General features: G+C 41.9%; 2 protein-coding genes across 2 annotated transcripts in view; one reads left to right on the top strand and one right to left on the bottom strand.

The window, feature by feature from the left end:
* The window catches only part of CAMKK2 (calcium/calmodulin dependent protein kinase kinase 2), an 87066-nt gene extending 78244 nt beyond the window's left edge, over window positions 1–8822 (top strand). The window contains exons 15-16 of the mRNA XM_018557496.1: window positions 5003–5103; window positions 8518–8822. Coding sequence (XP_018412998.1) covers window positions 5003–5103; window positions 8518–8590 — 174 coding nt within the window. The 3' untranslated portion in view covers window positions 8591–8822. The remainder of the gene's footprint in view (window positions 1–5002; window positions 5104–8517) is intronic.
* Window positions 8823–9955: 1133 nt separating this feature from the next.
* The window catches only part of P2RX4 (purinergic receptor P2X 4), a 46094-nt gene continuing 33998 nt past the window's right edge, over window positions 9956–22051 (bottom strand). Inside the window, exon 12 of the mRNA XM_018556754.1 lies at window positions 9956–10018. Within this exon, the coding sequence (XP_018412256.1) occupies window positions 9956–10018 (63 nt within the window). The remainder of the gene's footprint in view (window positions 10019–22051) is intronic.

Raw genomic sequence — 22051 nt, 5'->3', positions numbered from 1 at the left:
AAATGCCCTGTATCGGTCCTGATTCCAATGCTAGCATCGGTATCGGGACATCCCTAGTATTAACCCTTCCCTACTCTATCCTTCAGTGTTTTTTATGAAGTTTTACTTTAAATCTGAGTTTTCTGCTATAATTAATAGCAGCCCATAAATGCTTGCGTTAACACTGGCCCTTTTGGCAAAGTTGCTTCTAAACCCAAGGAAATTTCCAGGTCTCCTGTGACATATGCTGAGAACTCCTCTGCACCTCTTATATTTCGTATTATTTCCTAATATCACTTTTATTGCCTTTTTTTTGTAACTGCATTCATTCTGTGCTGGCAATAATTCTGCTTCTGTTTGGTCTTTTCTCTATTCTTGTATAATAGAAAAAGAGTAGAACCCATCCTTTTTCTTGTCATCATTTCTTCAGGGGTCTTATGCACATTTATCCTAACACTCTTGGAGAGTATGCTCCATGTCTCTCCCTGCCCTCCTCCTAAATGTGGCACTCCCATTCATCCCACCTCCCATTACATTCTTGTCTATTGTGGCTGCTTCTCTAATCCTTCGTTGTCATTTTGTGTCCCACTGGAGTTTATATAATTGCATTACCAGGAAATCTAGCAGAAAACATACACGCACAGCACAAATAGTACTGACAGGCAATAGACATAACACATACAGACAGAGTACACACACACAGAACAGGCACAAAGTCGGAGCCTAGACAGAGCACACACACAGCAGACACAGAACAAGCACAGTCAGAGCACACTATCACCATCAACACACATCCAATACAACAAGGTGCGTATTCCTCATATCAGGACACTGGAAATGTAGAGCATTCCTTCATGCCCCATATACAGTCTAAACAATGGTTTCGAGTGTGACCATTATTCACAAGGCTTACTACACAGAAGCCATGGTTTCGATGCCTTGTACTGAAAATGGCCAACACACCTTAAATATTTAGATGCAAGTAAGTGTGTAAGGTTTATATATCATGTAGTATATATAATATAATTGTATAATATTTTTTCTAAGATGAATATCCTGCTACAGGAATTATTTTCTTAATGTCATAAATCCTCCATTACCTTATGTGATGACATGTTCAGAAGATTTTCCTGCAGCATTTTATTCATAGAGTAAATTGTAACTGTAAAGGTCATTATTAAAGGCACTTGTTATCTCTGAGTTTATCAACCCTTCAGCGACTAAGTCACTTCAGCAGTGATGTAAGGGTTAGAGGATGGAACCACAGTGCACGGTGGGTGACACTGACATCCAACACTCCAGCAAGTGTTGAATGCAGAAATGTCTGTTGGAGGCTGCCGTGCTTCAACAGAATGCAGATCGGTAACATGGGCCACCAGAGGTAAGTATACTATTCACTACTTTATACTACCTCATTTGCAGGGAACTGCTTTGGCAATAAGTAATTTTAAGGTCAATTAAAGTATATGTAAACCCTATCAATAAAATGTTATATACAGTAGTCTATATTTTGTACATCAAATGTTATATACAGCATTTGATATTAAAGCCAAATGTTTTTTAACCTGTTTCAAATGCTGATTAAATAATTTACAATGAATGCCGCTCTTTGATGTTTAAAAGTTTTAGCTTCCTGCAGAATCAGCTGGCTCCTATGGAGCCACGCTTGTTTGTGCTAGTAAGCTGTGTGTGTCTCCACAAACACACAAATGAAGTAACAAGATGTCACCAGCACACTGAAAATATATGTGAACCAAAAGTCCTTTATTGACGCATATTGTCACATAGATGGCAATGTTTTGGGGCCACAAACACACAAGCACAGCAAGCCAATCCACTCCTCTGCTCTCTGCTTCTCCCTCCTCTGTTCTCCAGTCTAATAGATGGACAGCTGCTGGAGTCCGCTCCATCCATTGTGTTCTTGTACTGGACACAAAGTTCAGGAAAGCAGAGATGAGAGAGTTGGAGCTGTTCAGAAACATGATGACAATAAGTGCTTGGGCAACAATGTAAAGAATTACATTGGGCAATGTACCGTATATTTGTTTGACCTGGATTCATAATTGAAAAAAGTTAGATTTATATGTTTTACAGCGCTGCATGACGGAATAAATGTCAGTCAAAGTACCGCAGCGCTGAATACTGAAAAATGGCCTGGATGGGAAGGGGGTTTAACACCGCGGATGTCAACTGGTTAAAGTAGCATCAAGCTCAGATTTCATAAGCCAATTTCACTCTTATGGAGACTGTAAGTGGCTATGCTGACCCAGCGTGTTCTGCTGTTGTCACCATCAGGAAGCCCACCCTGAGCAATGCTATGCAGCCATCGCTGGAATGCATGCATGTACACTGAGTGGCCAGATTATTATGACCACCCCATCAGTACTTCGTTGGGCCACGAGATGACTTTGTTGGGCCGCCTCGTGACTCCACGAGATGTTGAAAGGGGATGCGAGGAATCTGACACTGCACTGTTGCCCTTCTGTTGTCTTGTAACAGTCTTGCCACTCTCCGTTCTGCCCTAACATTGACTAGTCGCTGACGGCCACAATTCGCACGTTCAGACCCAGATTTTCGGCTGACAGTCTAGTCTTTAACCACTTGCTGACCGCGGTGTTTACACCCCCTTCCTGTCCAGGCCATTTTTCATTATTCAGAGCTGCGGTACTTTGACTGACATTTATTCCGTCATGTAGCGCTGTACTGAAATGAATTTTATACAATTTTTTGGGGACAGATAGAGCTTTCTTTTGGTGGTATTTAATCACCACTGCAGTTTTAATTTTTTACTATATAATGAAAAAAGTACCGAAAATTTGGGGAAAAAACAGTTTTCCCTATGTTTTGTTATAAAACAGTTATGTTACCCAAATTTTTGACTAAATATAAAAGACGGGGTCACATCGGGTAAATAGACACCAAACATGTTAAGCTTTAAAATTGCGTGCGTCCGCGAACTCGCAAAAACTACCATACCCAAAATCGTCCATAGGCGACACTTTAAAAGCTTTTACCGCTCATCAGTTTAGTGTTATCAGTGATTGATGACCCTAGACTTATTGCTCTCACTGCGACGTTCGCGGCGATACGTAACATGTGCGGCGTAATGGATGCAATTGTCGTTTACGCACTTAGGCGCACTCGATGCATGTTTGCATGTGTATGTGGGGGGCGGGGGACTTAAAATTTTTTTACTTTTTTTAAAATTACCTTTATATATGTGACTTTTATTTTTTAAATATTTTTTTTAACTAATTCTTTTAAACATTTTTTTTCACTTAACTTTATTGCTATCACATAGGGGACTAACAAGCCCCCTTTGTGATAGCTAATTTTCAGTGACAGGTCCTCTTTATGGAGACATCAGGGGTCTTTAGGACCCCTAATGTCACCTAGGGACCCCCAGAGAAGCTGATGAAGCAAACACCTGCTTCACCAGCTTCTCTCTGGTTTCTGTACCGGAGAGTGACACTGAAAGCAGGCAGTGATGTAACACACATCACTGCCTGCATTCCGAAGAGGAGGAGGAGATCAAACGGGGCTCGTGTACAGAGCTCCGTTTGATCTCCGGCTGCAGAGCTGCTGTGCTGGTCCCGGGCTCACACCGGGCACAGCGGAGCTTGGGATCGCCAGCTGCGGCGGAGGGGGGCGCACACCCGCACACATATTACAAGCGATCAGGCGTCTCTACAGACACCCGAAACTTAATCCTCCTGTCCCATCGCACTCCTGACCGGACAAAAACCCAAATCCAACCGGGTGGGTGCCTCCGTGAAATGTAGAAAATAATGAAAGGAGTCACTCGCACTACATGATATTAAAGTCAATGCTGTTTATTGACTGAGATAACACACATCTCCTTAGCGACGTTTCGAGACCATGCGGTCCCGTCCTCAGACAAACAGTGACTACTTTCATCTATCTACAGACACCCGAACGCTTGTATGTAAACAGCCATCGCCAGCTGTTTACATTGCAGGCTGATTTCCCGCTTTAAAAACGCCCACCCGCATTCAAGAAGCCGCTGTCCGGCCGTTTGATTACAACGGCCAGACAGCAGGTGGTTAAACACTTTAACAACAGCTGCTCTTGAACATTTAACAAATCTTGCTGTTTTGCTGATACTCACTCCATGGCTCCGAGCGCCAACAATCATCCCACGTTCAAAGGCTGTTAAATCGTGTTGTTTACACATATCTTCAGAAAAAAATCACTTCTACTGTCGTGGTAAACAACCTGCTTCCCTATTTATAATGGTCTGGCCCTCTAGCAACTTCAGCGCAAAATTATAGCTAATTTGCCTACAAACGTCAGGTGGTCATAATAAACTGGCCACTCAGTGTAGATAGGAAGTGGCTGCAAGAGATCAGCTGCACTTAGCTGGGAAAAAAACCAATATTGTGTGTGTGTATATAGAACGTTATTCAGTTAGGGCCCATTCACATTGTTGCAGTCCATTAACAAGCATTATTTTGTATGTTAACATAAAGGCAGCACATTCATTTCAGTGGGCTGCCAATGCATAATGGGTCCCGCACCATTCTTTTCTACACAGTGTACCACAACTCATGGTATTGTGTTACAGTGAGTTGTGGTGTGTTGTTTTAGTGTGTTTGGGTGTCATTGAAAGTAAATGGGTGCCATTTACTTTCAATGATGCCCAAACATACTAAAGCAACACACTAAAGCAACACACTGCGGTGCGCAGTGCACTAACTTGCCTATTGTGCATTGCAGTAATGCGTGTTACCGCATGTGATTACAATGCATAGGTGTGAATGGGCCCTTAGATCTAAATTAGTATTCGATTGATTGATCAAATGTATTGAACTGTGTATGTTGTGAAATAAGATGCTGTACTCAGTTGTAGCCAGGCCAGTATGGCAGAATTGTGTTTATACAGAATGAGAGTAACTGGTATGTATATACATATGGCATAATACATCGCTAGGTTATGACATGCTAATATATTAGAAAATCATCAGACATGATGTGCTTGATAAAACTTTTGAAATGTTCACAGATATTGGTGAAAACAATGCTTCGGAAGCGATCTTTTGGAAATCCGTTTGACGGAAGCAAAAAAGAAGAGAGATCCTTGTCCTCCCCTGGAAATTTACAAACGTAAGTGGACCATTATTGTGATCCACCTTCAGTATACTTTGTTTAAAATTCTGTAGCAGCAGCTTGAATAGAAATATGGAAGCTGCCTTTGCTAACTTGCAAGGTCCTTGAAAGTCATCCTGATTTCTATATCGCCCCTTAAAGGACACAGTAATTCTTACACAGTTGAGTTATACTGCTGCCTACAGGAGGTTGTGACACAGGCAAACGAAAAACTGCCCCACAATAACACTGCCTCTAATCGTCACGCCTCAATTGTATACAAGTATTCTAGGAGGTTTTACACATTTTATTTAGTTCTGCTCAAAAAAAAGTCCTATCTAGATTTGTGGCAACTTTTTCATTCTTATTTTTTCACTTTATTTTTTTCTTCAACCAAGATTCTCGACACACCATAGATATTTTTTTCCTTCTCTCAAATACGCTGCTTGTACTGGTCCCTACACAGCAGTTATCCAGATCTACGTATACTCAGCAACAGCTTTGAATGCCAAACCCAGCTAAATTCAAAAATCAGGTAGCTAGTCCTTCAGGTACTGGATTTCGGTTTGTGGTGCTTTTTTTTTGTGCACACATGATTACCTATTAGCCTGAGTCTGCTGAGCCAAGCTCCCTGACACCTTTCTGGTGGTTGAAGTGCTATGTATTACATCAAAGAATATTAGTTTACACAGCCTGTTGCAAAATACAGCAAGGTGAGCCAGGAGAGAGAGCGGAGAGAGACAGACAGGAGAGAGAGCAAGGAGAGACAGCCAGGAGAGAGAGCAAGGAGAGACAGCAAGGAGAGACAGCCAGGAGAGAGAGAGCAAGGAGAGACAGCCAGGAGAGAGAGCAAGGAGAGACAGCAAGGAGAGACAGCCAGGAGAGAGAGAGCAAGGAGAGACAGCCAGGAGAGAGAGCAAGGAGAGACAGCCAGGAGAGAGAGGAGAGACAGCCAGGAGGATGAGCAAGGAGAGACAGCCAGGAAAGAGAGGAGAGACAGCCAGGAGGATGAGCAAGGAGAGATAGCCAGAAGAGCGAGCAGAGACAGCCAGGAGAGAGCGAGGGAGGTTTTTTTTTCGTTGGTAGATCTCGTCATTTGAAAAGTAGATCTTAAACACAAAAATTGTGGGCACCCCTGATCTAATCTGAACAAGTAAGTAATCTTTATAATGATCTAATTCACAATACTGGCTTCAGTTCTTTAAGCCACAACAAGTTTGCATATAATGATTTTTGGCTTTCCTCGGCCAGAGACTTGTAAAGTATTGAAGCCGGTAGCAGCCAGTAACGCTAGCTTTTGTAGAATTAGATTAGCAAGGGCAGCCTGCATTTTGCTCATGAAAGGTCCTCTGGCCTGCATTTAGTGGAGGCAGCTAATACGGCATTGATATTAAATCAGTCTCTTAGTTTACTAGGGAATATTGGCATTACCGATCCTCTTTTTGCAGGTAAAATGGCTGTCATTAAGTGTGCATAACATATCTTTTCAGCTGGTGGGGTCTGTATATTGCATATGAACCAGTGTGGGTGTAAATAGAGTGCTCAGATTAATTTCTTTTTTTGATTCTAGAAAAAACAAAACAGGGAAATTATCCGCAAAAGGTAACCATAGTAAAGGTTCTGAAGCAGTCTTTCTGTCCGCCTAACCTAACACAGCTTTGCATGGTGTTCTCACACACAGTCTTACACAAGGCAGGTATCCCCTGTCTACAGATAGTCAAGTAACATGTACTGTGAAGAGCCAGATCATTAGGGAACATGTACACCTGAAGCCTGAGAGATACATTAGTGACATCAAGCAGGGGCTGCCAATGTGTCCAGCAAAAGATCTTTGAACATAGAACATAGAGGTGTAATGAGAGTAGTAGATATTATTGGAATTTGTGTTGTCAACCCTAAGCATCTTCTTCACCATAGCAAATATAAATCTGCCCTTTTATCTCAATGGCAGCTCAAGAACCAGCTTAGCGTGAGGTGTATGATCTGTATTTAGATAGTGGTACATTTTATGACAGCTGGATGTTGCATCTATGAAAATGGGCTCTGGGGTCAATTCAGAACACTTGTTTTAGGTCTATGAATAATTTAGAAATGTACCAGAATAGACCTGTAGTGTTCACCTCATATGTTTTACCAGCAGGGAATTTGATATCACTTTGTTTATAGGCATACAGGAAACAGTCTGTGTAAAAATAGAATCATGAAATCTTACAACAGACGTGGATTCACCACATACTACTTACATTGTACAGAACGAAGTTTGACAACAATTTGAATGTCCTCCCAGGTGATCACATTTAACCATCAATGTGACAAACCTGTGAACCAAACCAAACCAATGAAACTGTCACAGGTCGGCTCAGTAGATCGGGAGTGAGCGAACACATACCGGCGTTCGCTCACTTCTCGATCCTGTCACGGCTCTCTGCCGTGACAGGGGAGGGACTAGATTCCCCCCTCCGATCCTCCAGCGCTGACTGGCTGAACGGATGTGGGAGGGGGCGGGTACAGCTGGCTCTGCCTCTAGATAGGCAGAGCCAGCTGTCACTCACGCAGCTGGGCGGATCCAGACATAATTGTCGGGATCCGCTTCAGCTCTGGTGTCTCAGTATACCGCGAGCTGTAGCTCGCGGTATACTGAGCTTAAGGTGATGGGAGGACGCTAGTTTGTGTCCTCCCGTTACCCTAAGGAGAACTATGGGGGAAAGCCCTAACCCCATAGTTCTCCTTTAATACTGTTCCTGCTGTGGGGAAAGATGAAAGAAACTGATATGATGTTCTAATATTGCCTTGAGGCCATTATCTTCAGGCCCAAACTGGCAGTGTGGACACCCTGAAGTTAGGCTGAAGGGCCGGTGTGTCCAAATGTATTAGATAGCTGGTGTGAGCTCTCCTGGATGGCCCAGGCCTGTTTTAATAAAGCAGTACGTGGTCCTTCTTTACCAATACTTTAGAGTTGAACCAGCACATAAGTCTTACTGCTCCTCTAGGCACAGCAACATTTTGTCATATGAACGCTTTTAATCTTCACTCAGGCCTGGTTATCTTGTTTCCTTTACCTTTCTTGTGTTTAAGGCACCACACACTACATTAGGTGACTGCAAAAAGAAGCATACCGGGGCACGTAGTTTTGTCTACAGTCATTATATAAAGTATTATAAATAAAACCATACTTCCCTTATAGATCCCGCTCCATAAAAATTGCCACCCGCCACCCTAAGGACTCTGAAAAAAGGTCCATTAGCTGTATTTCCTTAGCTTGTGGATTTGGTGGTGTTTTTTTATCTTGCTTCTCTATCTGCAACTAACTTGCTTGACTTTCAGTATCTTGAATTATCTGTTTTGGCTGTTATGATGTTTTACATTATACACAGGCTGCATAGAAGCTTCATTACTTTCTGGAATCCAGGTAACTTTGTCTTTAATTCACAGGATCCAAGGCAACGATGAAAGCTTGAGGGAGAGCGAATTACAAGAGGTTGGAGAGGATGAAGTCCTTTCCTGAGGATCTCTGAGCAGAGATGCTGTGGTTTGGGATTACCATCGGTGACAGACGTGTGTACACGCCATGTATAAAATGAAATGTGCATGCTATGTGCTCAAGAACACCTTATGTTGCTGCATGCGCTCATGACCTTAATGTCCTGCCTTGGGTTGATAACTTGTTTTATGGGCTCACTCTTCCAGGTGACTGCTGGTTACTGATCCAGAGACGGTGCTTTTATTGTAGATATTGCAAAAAAAAAGTCAAAGTGGCTTGTAGCATGTCTTAATGATGCCAAATACGACATATAGTGTACATAAGGCTTTCAGGACATTACAATTTACACAGACAGTGGTCTGACAACACTTTAATGTACTTTATGCCCCGTCGTTAGGGGTTCTTGAATGATACAGGCTTGTTGAACTGTCTTTTGAAGGATCACTTTGAGGTTATATTTTAAGGCTAACCAAAGTGTTTTGTGAACCATTAAAAATCATTCTGATGGTGGCTATCAGATATGCTGGATGGTCAGAGAGCAGCCGTCCATCTTCCTGGCTTTTTGCCAATGGTTATTTTGATATGGATCTAGCAGCAGTGTGTTTGAACTGCTAGGGGGCTTTCTTAACCTATAACATGCCTTGATCTGTTTCATGACATTCACTAATGCATATTCTCCTGCTTACCTATCAGCTCACTATTCATTTATTCTGTGCGCATTACGAATATGAAGGTTTAAATTGCTTGGAGTAAGTACAAAAGGAATGACAAATATGAATTCCAAGGCAGACAACAATACAGCCAACTCTATCTCTGTACATCATGTGCTACATGCAATTCTGTTAGATATTGAACTGCCAATATTATCGCAGTGCTGGAGAATGATTCCTGGCTGGTTTATTTGTATATGAGCTAGTGGATGTTCCCAGTGTAAGGGTATCAGTGCCAACTATTTTGAATCAGTACTGGTAAGCAGATAACTCTCACAAGCTGAGACAAAGGAAGAGTACTGCAAGCCAGTGCTAGCCTTTATTTTCTAACCTACACAAGATGGTTATTTGCCATAAGTGGCACCTAAAATTTCTTTGCTCCAGTTTTTGAAAATTATGTAAATTTAGACATTTGATATCTAAAAAAATATACTTGGTGTACAGATCAGTCTTTGGGAAATTGTAAATATATGATGTATTTCCTGTCTTTTTAGATTCGTTATTAGTAGAGATGAGGCTGAGATTGGTGTGAGTTTACCCAAGCCCGCTCAAAACCACCATCCCCTCCTCCCGACCCAATACATGGCGGCAGTTGCAGCGGGGACGTTCCCCATCCCTTTGTGATGTATAGCTGCGGGTCCGCTGATTAGATTGGAAGGAGGGGGTGGCAGTCAGAGTCTTAAATGGGCTTGGGCAAACCCAGGTGAATTGAGTTTGCACCAAGCCCAGCCTCATCATTTGTCTGATCCAGGAAATAGATATATGGACACTAAACTTATATATGTACTTACTTCAGCTTCCATAGTAAGCAGCAGTGGGACTATGACCACTTACTGTATAGAAGTGATATGTGCTGCAGATGTGTTGTCAGGCTGTCAATAAAACATTGACATCTGCTGCTCCTACAGTCTTTTAATCAAAGCCCTCTCGTGAGGAACATCTTCATCTTTAGGCCTCCCTGGTTCAAGCCATGTCATTGTGCTTCTTACACACAACTTCAACTTGTACAATGATAGTCTTCCCTTTATAGAGGGGCTTTCAGTGCATTGTGCCTCCTGTACTGGAGGGGAATAAATGCACTAGATTTACACTAGCATTACAGAATGTCTTAAGTCAGGACTGGATAAATTCCAGAAACCAGGTAGCCAATGCTCCTTAAAAATTAGAGCTGGCTCCTAACTTTTGAGGTTTTCTCTAGTTGTTTTCAATGGAGTTGGCTCCCTAAAATATCCTGCTGGTTCCTGAATTCCATATTAATCTATCCACCCCTGTTTTGTCATTGTTTCCTGTATGCGACTTGTGTATGCGTACTGTGAGTAATCCCTACAGCCATAAAAGAGGATATACTTGTTCTGCTTCATGGATTTCAGGGACAGTTTGGACTGAAGCTCTGGGAAGGCCCATTGCTGGTACAAAAATAAACAGTATAGACTTCATGAACAGGTACAGGTGGTACCAAGGCACTGGAAAATCTGCTGTGGTGGTACACACCTAACCATAGTTTAGGAAACACTCTTGGATAATACGGACCATAATTACTCCTCAGGACACAACATTGTTAGCTATGTAAGTAGCGGATTTGTTGATTGATATATATGTATATATAGTATATATATATATACCGTATTTTTCGCTCCATAAGACGCACCTGACCATGGTATGAGTGGGAGGTGTGTGTGTGTGTGTGAGAGAGCTGAGGCGGCGGGGCTGACCGTGTACCAGCGTTATTTACCTCTTCTACAATGCTACTGCCCACGCTGGTACACTGTCAGCCCCGCCGCCTCAGCTCTCTCACACACACACATCACCCTGCGGGAGCCGCTGGATGCGTTTGGTGCGACAGCTGAGGCGGCAGGGCTGCTGGTGCAGGAGATTGTCGAGGCCTGGGGGGAATATTCGCGGGGAATAAGACGCACAGACATTTTTGCCCGACCATTTGGGGGTGAAAAAGTGCGTCTTATGGAGCAAAAAATACTGTGTGTATATATATATATATATATATAAAGGCAAGATGACATCTGGTTAGTTGCTGCAAGCAACATCTCCATGTTTCCTTTCTGCAGTTTTGATATCATAACTCTAGAAAGTAAAGTTCTCTTATTCATAGCATGTTTTTATTGCATGGCTCTCCGCAGAGTGGACAAATCTGCATGCTCGTATTTAGGTAAATTGCAATGTACAAGTTGTCAAAATCAAAGATATGATTTGGCAGATTTGCCCAGTTTGTTAAGCGATTACTTCAACTCCATTGCCAGCTGTAGAATTTTCTGTGTATGTTTTACTTCGTTGACGTTTGGTATTAGATGTCTCTCTAACAAGGCAGAGATTCTGGGCTAGATTCAGAACATACAGGAGGGTATATATTTCCTAGGAGGACTCAGAACCCGCTTGAATGTGCTGGTGCCTGTTGGCCTGAAGAGGTTCACCAGTGACAGAGTAAATGACACGTTGTACTTGCTTGTCAAAGTGACGTCCAGCTGGGTGCCTCAATATCATATGGGATTGTATGTCAGGACTCTGATCTGTTGTAAGTTTTTATTTATATATAATTGTATAGCACAAGAACAGTGATATCATATGTGGATAGCATAATTGGTATCTTTACTATCAAACTATCTGGTTTGGTCCTGAAAACAAAAGATGCTAATTCACTTCTTGTTTATAATGATTTGTATATTTTACATATTTTCCTTCACACGCCTGCTTACTGTCATGGAAATTTCATATAATGGATATAAGACTTCATGCCCTCAGATCAGTATAATCCTACAGCCTTAGTATAAGGAGTAAATACGGCCAGCCACTTCTACTACAAACATAAGGTTTGTTCAGTATGGCAGTGTAAAGTGCAGTCACCTATAGCAGATAGCATGTTTCTAGCAAACTCTGTTAAGAAATGTTTTCCAAAGCAATATGGAGCAAACGCCACACACCAGGTTCAGCTAAAATGTCTTTATTCCACGTAGAAATGTCCAGTGATCATCCACTGGGGTTCCTGATGTGTTTCCACCAACCTCTATGACTAAGGCTTCGTTGGGCGAATTGCATCTTCTGATAGCTTGCATGGGATACCACACTTCACACTGCCAAGTCCGTAAATATTTTCAGATGTAGTACTGCCGACTGTGCTTGTGGGGTTTCAGGAAACCATTTAAACCAAGCCAATCCCAGTAGTGATGAAGTAAGTCGCTCACCCCTTATGGTGTATAACAGATAGTAGTTTTCTGTATAACACATCTACCTCCAAGACATTGAGAAGTTAATGCTAGAAGTGAATGAAATACATTCATAACTAATGAAGTCTGATAGTTGGTATTGAGTGAGTGGACAGGCAGGTATGTGTTGATGTATTGTAGGTGAATAGTCCAAAAGGGAACACTTTGACCAAAAAATCATTACTGAAAGGCGCTAGCAGCAATTTGTAAAAAGTTGACTACTACATGTGGGGGAAGTAAAACTAATAAATCAAATAGGGAGGGAAAAGGTAAAGATGGATAATGGAGATGGATGGCTATGTTTTTTCTTGTAGCTAGAGATTATTATCTTTCTAATGCATGTTCAAAAATGGTAAAAATTATTTTAGGAGTTGCTATAGCAACACTTCTACCTTTTCCCTGTTAGTTTTATACACCGGTCCTGTAGAATAATTCATACATCACTTGGCCATTCCTGTGCATAGAGACAAAATTCTGCACTTGTAGAGTAGTAGTCATAGTCATGTTCATTCTGATCAGAGATGGAACCGAGATGTGAATGATCAGTAGAGGAAACGGTACTGAAAAGGAGTATTTTCATGCCCGGGATACACAGCTGTGTTGTACAGCCTCCTATAGAGGCCTACACCCTCACATCCATGTGCATTAGGCCTAATGTTCAGAGAAATGTTCAATGGTTATGCCTAATATTCAGAGTTTAGGATCCAGGGGTATAGGGCAGCTTTTAGGATTGTGAATAAATGTAATAATCTGGAGCCAAAAGGCATGGTTAAATGGGCAATTCCAAATACACGGTAAAAGGTAGAATCTGGGGATATGTTGGATATGCGCAGTGGAGGCGATCGGTCTAGCTAAGTCTTTCCCTAAAGGCGGCCATACATTGTACGATTTTCGTTCGGAAACCGTACATGAACAGGCTTTCGAACGCAAATCGAACAGTTGATGGTACATTACCGATTTTAATTTTTGATATTTTACTCTACAGGTGCAGAATATGCAGGGAGAGCAACGCTAAGGACCCAGGCAAATTGCTCTGGAAAGGAGGACGTGTCTGGACCCATTTTATATACAGAAATGTGTTACTGACAGTCAGCACAGTGATATTTGGTAGCCATAGGCTTTCCCCAGGCAGCCCTTTCACCTATATAAGCTATGCAGAAATCCAGCCCTACATTGTGCATGCGTTTTGACGGATGCTATAATTAACATTGGTTAAAATATCCCCCATCCTGCTCCTAGTTGATGCATCTGTTTGTATTCTGAGGCAATATTCAGAAAGAGACTGAAGCTGCACCAGAAAAGAATGCCATTGTTCAGTAGAGGCAGCCATGTCATTTCAATGGAATGTGTCAGGGAAGGCATATGGGCGGTCACTTTTAATCTTCCTTCACTGCTTAGTGAGGCCCATGACCCAGAACAAGTGTGTGCATATTAGATGCCCCAAAGCCTGATATGTATATGATTTGTTTTTTTTTTTCAATCAATAGCGGATTGAAAAATACAAAAGGATAAGTAAGACAGTCCCAAAGTTTCTACATTTAAGTCAACAATGATAGCTCTTATATTAATATCATGATAGGTTGCTTTTAAAGTCATAGGGACATGTGGATGAAAATTTCTGATAAAAGAAATGTCTGTGTTGCCTACAGCAACCCATTAGTGTATCCTTTTTTTTAACATGAATTTTGATCATGAGAGAGGTATGTAGTTGCAATGTCAGCAGCATATGTCCTTATTTCTTAAAGACTGAAAGCATGACTAACGTAAGAAAATGAGCATAGACAAGTGGAGCTGTTGCCAATTAGATTTCATATGAATAAGTCCCTGATGCCGCTCAAAAGACTGGCCCCTACTCTCACCCAGCAATAAACATTGTGGGCTCCCGAACCTTGTCCTAAGTAACTGCAAAAATTCCAAGACACAACTAATAGGTCCACAAATGTCGCTTGCTTTAATCAAAGATGGGTGGCACAGACCATATCAACTACCTTGATGCATTTCACACAAAGTGCTTACTCATACAGGCCCCCTCCTCCCACTATGGGATTTAAAGTTTATTAAAGATGTAAGCTTTCACGATTCCTTCGATTTCTGCCTCAGACTTTGTACAAAGCCAGTCTGAGGAAGCTAAAGTTTATTAAAGATGCAAGCTTTTGGGATAACTAAGTCAGCCAATAAAGGGTATCCATTAATCTCCAAACTTTCTGCATTAATCGATGGCCAACACTATACTACTGCCAGTAAAGAAACCAAGAAAGTTTGCTCTGGGCAGCACCACTCATTTTCCTTTGTTGTAGTTTCCAGATGCCAGTCCACCATCTTGGCAGCTGCCCCTGATGAACTGGTGTTACTGAATGTTAAATTAGGCTTTGTTTTCATAAATATTATTTAGACTTTCTAAAGGCCAGAACAGTGGAAGAGTGGTGGTGGTAGGGTCTCTATGGTCTGAAACCCAGCCGATCAGCTGTTCTTCCTGTGCTTAAAAGCATCCGTGAGGCTGTTGAAGTGGTCAGCCTTTGGCAGAGTTAAGCAGCCCCTTGAAAACAAAGGCCATTCAGCTGTCATAGGTAATGTGGCCATGAAGCTTCTTTTTTTTATTGAGCAGGAAGGGCTGCTCAAGAATTTCAGTAGGAAGACACTTGCTGGCCCAGTAGCAAACACAGCCACCAGCAACATACAATATGCTTTGTATGGAGTTCAATGCAAGCTGTACCCATATGGAATGATTTGCATCCAATCAGGGAATAGAGCTGGATTACAGATTACATAACATATGTATGTACATAACAATAGAGTACAATCAGATAGTATTTCCTATCCTTTACCAAACGGGGCATATTAATGTTACGATCAGCAGAATGCCATCAAATGTCAACCTTTCACTTATGCTATTTCTTTCTATGGTGAGTTGTTTTCTACTGGCTGGTAAGGATCAGTAACGTGCTTTATGAGTGAGTGGAGAGAGTCTGAATGGGTGCAGGGCTGCTCTGTGTATTTACTCAAGTAACAAGCATCATTAACCCTTCCAGTGCCAGGCTCCTGCCAAACATTGTACATTGGCAGACATGACATTTATAAAAGCCACATCCTTTCAAGCCATTTACAGATTTTGAGCTTTTCTAGATTATTACAAAATGTTTTCTATCAGAAGAAAGTTGCTCTTTTGATGTTCAGCACATATTATACTCCTATTTACAAATACGATTTTTGATGTACTGTGGTTTGTTTGTTTTTTTTGGCCAAAAGCCAAAGATTATACTTGCGACATTATTAAGGGATAAATATATAAAATAACATTTCATATTAGTAAAAATAGCTGTTGTATTGAAGTATGGTTATGACATTTGGAGATTCCAGAATATGTACTTTGATAAACATCTGTTACTGCATGGAAAAAAAACAAAACTCTGCGGATATGTATTTAGGGTATAAAACCCACAAATAGCTGCTAAAATATCGATTTACTTACATGTTTTCTATGCTTTTTGTATGGGTTGCACCACTGTTTTCGGACTCTGAAATATATGTTTGCACCGTGTGTTAAATGCTGATGTGATTGTAGATGTCTACAATTTGGTTGAAGTTGTAAATAGTTTAAACTATAATTGTAGCTTTTTTTATTGGTTTACTTTTATGCTTGCATTATGCTTATCTTTTACTATGCATTTCATTTTATCAAGTTGTATGTTTAAATACTGTGTATTTATCACTATTAAAATAAACAACCTAACTTTGTGTTTCAATGAGCAAGTTGTTTTTTGTTTTTTTTTTCTCCTTACTAGGTGCAATACTAATGTATACAGTGAGGAAAATTATTTGATCCCCTGCAGATTTTTATAAGTTTCAGGGGTGTGGAAATTTTGGAAAAAACTACTTGTCCAAGGACTAAAGTGGGGGCCGCATCTACTTGTCCTTCATGACAATCTACTTGTCCTGATACAAAAACAATTTTAACCAAAACCGTATTTAGCAGTGCTAAGAAGCGCTTCTCATTGGTCAGCGTCGTCAGGTGACTGCGTTGACCAACGAGTGCCTGCAATTTCCGAGCGAAATTCAGAATATACGGAACAGGTACAGATAGTACACCCGTACTGGTGGACAGGAAAGGCCGTTCGCCGAAATGGAAGTATAGCGGGAGGGAGATTTGTGCGGTTATTTCATTTTCCCAAATTACTTGGGAAAGTGAATTTACCCTTTAGCCCTCGTTCACACCTGAACGTTTTGTAGCGCGTTCTACGCTCGACGAACGCTCTACAAAACGCTCAAAAATATAAATCCCATCGTATTCAATGATCTCGTTCCCACCTTTCCGCCCGTCCCTAACGCGCTACAAAACGGCCCACCCCTGAAAAGGTACATGTACTACTTTGGGCCGTGTTGTTGCGCGTTTCCATTGGGATACAGCCAAGTAGCCTTCTGAAACGCGCGCCGGTCGCGCGACTTTTTACCGCGAATCGCGGTAAAAACGCGCGACAGACGCGCATATGCAATACGCCTAGGTGTGAACGAGACCTTAGGGTTGGTGCTGCAGACTTGGGGATTCCCGGGACACGCGATCATGTGCGGTTGCATACAGCGGTTGCGTCCGCATGTATGGGGTAACATCTGTGTGGCAATCGCTGAAAAAAAGGTACATGTACCTTTTTTCACAACACGCACCACACAGTGTTTTCAACCGCAATCGTGTGGGACCGCCCGGGCAGTATTGCGGCGGGAAACCATGCAATCTGCCTGGCATTGACAGGTACTCTTTATTGACCCTGTCACCTCCAACACAGGAGTTCTAGCACAGCACTGTGCTAGAACTACTGTGACAGGAATAAATACTGTGACAGGAATAAATAAGTATTTGATCCCCTACCAACCAACAATAACTCTGGTTCTGGCTCTCACAGACTGGCTATGTGGTACACAGATTAGTCCTGTCAATTTAGGAAGGTGCTCCTAGTGACAAATAAATAGTTATGTGTATAAAAGACAACTGTCCACAGAATCTCTTTCTTCCAAACCTCACCACCATGGGCAAGACCAAAGAGCTGTCAAAGGACATTAGGGACAAGATTGTAGACCTGCACAAGGCTGGAATGGGCTACAAGACTATTAGCAAGAAGCTTGGTGAGAAGGAAACAACTGTTGGAGCGATTATTCACGAATGGCAGGAATACAAAATAACAGGAGGAACTTGTGAATGATCTCAAGGCAGTTGGGACCACAGTCACCAAACAAACCATTGGTAACATAATACACCGCCATGGATTGAGATCTTACAGCGGTCCCCCTCCTCAAGAAGGCACATGTACAAACCCGTCTGAAGCTTGCCAATGAATGCGACCCACTGCAGAAGGGCTCGCGACCCATGAGTTGAGAACCACTGATCTAAATGATTCAGAGAAGTATCGGGAGAAAGTGCTGTGGTCAGATGAGACCAAAATTGAGCTCTTGGGCATGAACTCGACTCGCCGTGTTTGGAGGAAGAAAAATGCTGACTATGACTCCAAGAACACCATCCCTACAAGTCAAGAGCGGAGGTGGAAACATTATGCTTTGGGGCTGTTTCTCTGCTAAAGGTACAGGCCGACTTTGCAGCATTGAGGGGCCAATGGACGGGACCATGTATTGTAAAATCTTGGATGAGAACCTCCTTCCCTCAGCCAGAACACTGAAGATGGGTCTTTCAGCATGACAATGAAATACGACCAAGGCAACAAAGCAGTGGCTCAAGAAGAAGCACATTAAGGTCATGGAGTGGCCTAGCCAGTCTCCAGACCTTAATCCTATAGAAAGTTTATGGAGGGAGCTGAAACTTCGAGTTGCCAAGCGACAGCCAAGAAACCTTAAGGATTTAGGCCTTGTTCACACCTGGGCGTTTTACAGCACTGATCGACGCGCTGTAAAACGCCAAGCAAGTAAAATCCCATTACTTCCTATGGGCATGGTTCCCACCTGGGCGTATTTCAGCACGTAGGAACGCGCTGAAAAACGTCCTATGCCTCAAAGTCGTACAGGAGCTTCTTTGGGGCGTATTTCCACACGTATCCATTAGGATACAGCCGGATAGCCCTCAGAAACGCACGTTTGTTGCGCATTTTGTTGACCGCAAATCGCGGTAAAAACGCGGGTCAAAACGCGCATATTACAAACGCCCAAGTGTGAACCCAGCCTTAGAGAAGATCTGTAAAAAAAAAAAAAAAAAAAGAAGAAGAAGAGTAGGAGCAAAATCCCTCCTGAGATGTGTTCAAACCTGGTAACCAACTACAAGAAACGTCTTACCTCTGTGCTTGCCAACAAAAGTTTCTCCACCAAGTACTAAGTCATGTTTTGCTTGGAGATCAAATACTTATTTTACTCCCTGAACTGCAACTCCATTTCTAACATTTGTATCATGTGTTCTTTCTGGATTTTTGGTTGATATTCTGTCTCTATCATTTACAATACACCAATGATAAAAATTATAGACCTTTCATTTCTTTGTAAGTGGACAAACCTACAAAATCTGCAGGGGATCAAATAATTATTTGCCACACTGTATTAACAGACTTTTCTGGAACTGCGCTGATATTGTTATTGCATACACCGATCAGCCATAACATTATGACCACCTGCCTAATATTAAGTAGGTCCCCTTTTGCCGCCAAAACAGTCCTAACCCATTGAGGCATGGACTCCACCAGACCTCTGAAGGTGTGCTGTGGTATCTGGCACCAAGCCATCAGTAGCACATTCTTAAAGTCCTGTAAGTTGAAATGTGGGGTCTCCATGAATAAGACTTACATTTTACCAGCACATCCCACAGATGCTCGATTGGATTGAGATCTGGAGGTCAAGTTAACACCTCTAACTCATTGTTGTGTTCCTCAGACCATTCTTGAATCATTTTTGCAGTGTGGCAGGACACATTCTACTGAGTGGCAACTGTCATCAGAAAATACTATTTCCATGAATGGGTGTACTTGGTCAGCAACAATATTTAGGTAGGTGGTATGTGTCAAAGTAACCACCACATGAATGGCAGGACCCAAGGTTTCCTAAAGCTTCACACTGGCTGGCTTGCCTTCTTCCCAGTGTACATCCTGGTGCTATCTACCCGGGTGCAATGCACATGGACCCGGTTATCCACATAGCGTAAAAGGAAAGCTGGTTTGATAAATCACGCCACCTTCTTCCATTGCCAGTGATGACGATGCCAAAATGGTAGACACCAGTGATGACGAGGCCAAAATGGTAAGACACCAGTGATGACGAGGCCAAAATGGTAAGACACCAGTGATGACGAGGCCAAAATGGCAGACTTTTGACAGCCCTTGTTAAAGCATACACTGACCAAGATTATAAAATTTGATGCAACAAATTAACATAGGCCAGTCAGCAGAAGTATATTTTATTACAAAAATATGCAAATCTTGAGACAATTTTTCAACAAGAATGAGAAGAGTTTTTTATTCCCCCTTTTCCTTCCTGTATACAACTCCTTCGATTGTAATGCCTTTGTGGTGAAAAATTACATCAGTTATTCATTTCACAAGACTTTATGATGTAAAGTACAGACGCCTGTCATTAGTTCCTATTCCACGTTTGCACAGGAACAGCCATGTTGTTATCACAAAAGACCACTTTTCCAAATTTGTTTTGGAATTGTGAGATGACCAAAATTACTCAGCTATTTATATTGTACTTTTTAAATCAATATAGCAAGTATTTAATACAGTGCTTCATATTTTAATAGGAAATGTGAAATAAAACTGAAAACCCTCTGTTGGATTCTCAGTTCCTGGCATACAGTCACTGGCATGTGTTCCTCATGTTCCATCTCCAAAGCCAGAGAATGTACTGACAGTTAAAAAAAGAAAAAACCTGTGCTACACAGAATGCTCTGAAAAATCACATATTTCACATTGCTCGGGTGTAAATGCAGGCTTAGACTTGGCTCACACCTGCGCATCACAGGAACGCACGTCCCCAATTTAACCCCAAGGGACCCCAAAGGAAGATGGCACATAAATGTTACCCTGAGGTGCCTCCTGCCGCTATCAAAGGATATATTTGACCTTTGCTAGCATTCTTACTATTTTGATACAGCTGCCCTTACCGCCATCAAGCTGTATCATCAAGTGCAATGTGAATCACAACATTAGTTCTGTACACAACTGGCTGTATCTGTAAACATTTGATTTTCCCTTTAAGACAAAATGATTGCAATTCGATTTTTAGCGGAGACAATATTCAAGTAATGTATAAACACACTCTTGTTCTAGTGACAGAATACATAAATTAAGGTGAGCAGGGGTCCAGCTACCAAAAAACCCAGCACTGTATGATGGTGGCGCATTACAAAAAAGGTCCACCATACACCAAATTCCAGACATTATAAATAGAGTTTTACAAGATAAGAGCATAGACATTAACACATTCATATGTTCAATGTAACTGGGCACATTAAACTGGGTCAGATAATCATCACTGTGAGCACAGGCGCAGTACACTATTGTGCGTCATCTGCAATAAAGGTATCTGAATAGGACACTCAGGAGGACATCTAGCAAGCATATTAGCAGCACAATTGGACACAATCAGGTTGCCTCTTATTTAGCAAAGTCCGGGGGACAGGTTTTTTTATGTGCATTTGACACCCCGGTGCCTGCAATCAGGAGGAGGCAACAGACAGGTTTCTAGAAGTATGGAGATAGAATCTGTCATCTCTAGTGCTAAATCTAACACCAAGCAGACCCAAAACTAAGAAGGGGGCAGGGACAGGTTTCTTTCGTAGTCCTAGAACAGTACAGGGAGACATTTATGACTCAATCTAAAGTTGGGTATACACGGATCGAATTCTGGACGATTCAGCAAGATATGGATGAAATCCGATCCGTATAGATAGATACGTATGGATCTAATGATCAAATAGATTGGGCCATCCGATAGGGTGGCCCTATCTATTCGATCATTAGATCCACTTTTGTCAAAGGGGCATGCTGGCAAATTGCGAGATGAACAGTGCTTGCAACCAATCAGTTGAAAGGACTGTTCAGGTATTACAACAATGGTGGTCACTGCAATGTACACAACGGGAAAGTCGTTTCTCCGCGTTGATAGTGTGGAATCTGTCAATTTGTTTTTGTTCAGCCTCACACGGGACGGATACAAAATATTTGTCTGTGTGTACCCAGCTTTAGCGTTAATCTGTCTCACTGCTCCTGTTTAACATCGCTGTACAACAAAAGGGTTCAAAAGCATTTACCGAAAAACTAAAGAGAAAATGCAGGTTAACAGCCAATTGCACAGTAACCAGCCAGACCTGCCATTCCCACGCCTCGGTCACAATACAATGCCAGTGCGACACCACTATTTCCTATTACAGCTCAGCAACTGCCATTGTCACCTACTTGCTCATTTGACTTTGTGTCCCTCATCCAATCAGAGAACATCTAGTATTCACTGATCATTCCAGGTTGCTCAGTACAGGACCTGAAAAATCATTGGAAAGCACTGTTGTAGTAGCTCTGGTCTCTACAGTGTTTTACAGGACCCCACCATGTATAAAATATGTACATTTACATTTGGCC

The sequence above is a fragment of the Nanorana parkeri genome, unplaced genomic scaffold, assembly GCF_000935625.1.
Source record: "Nanorana parkeri isolate BGI_ZX_2015 unplaced genomic scaffold, ASM93562v1 scaffold13, whole genome shotgun sequence".
Classification (NCBI taxonomy): domain Eukaryota; kingdom Metazoa; phylum Chordata; class Amphibia; order Anura; family Dicroglossidae; genus Nanorana; species Nanorana parkeri.
Note: the sequence above shows the minus strand (reverse complement) of the source record. Positions and strands in the feature narration are given on the sequence as shown.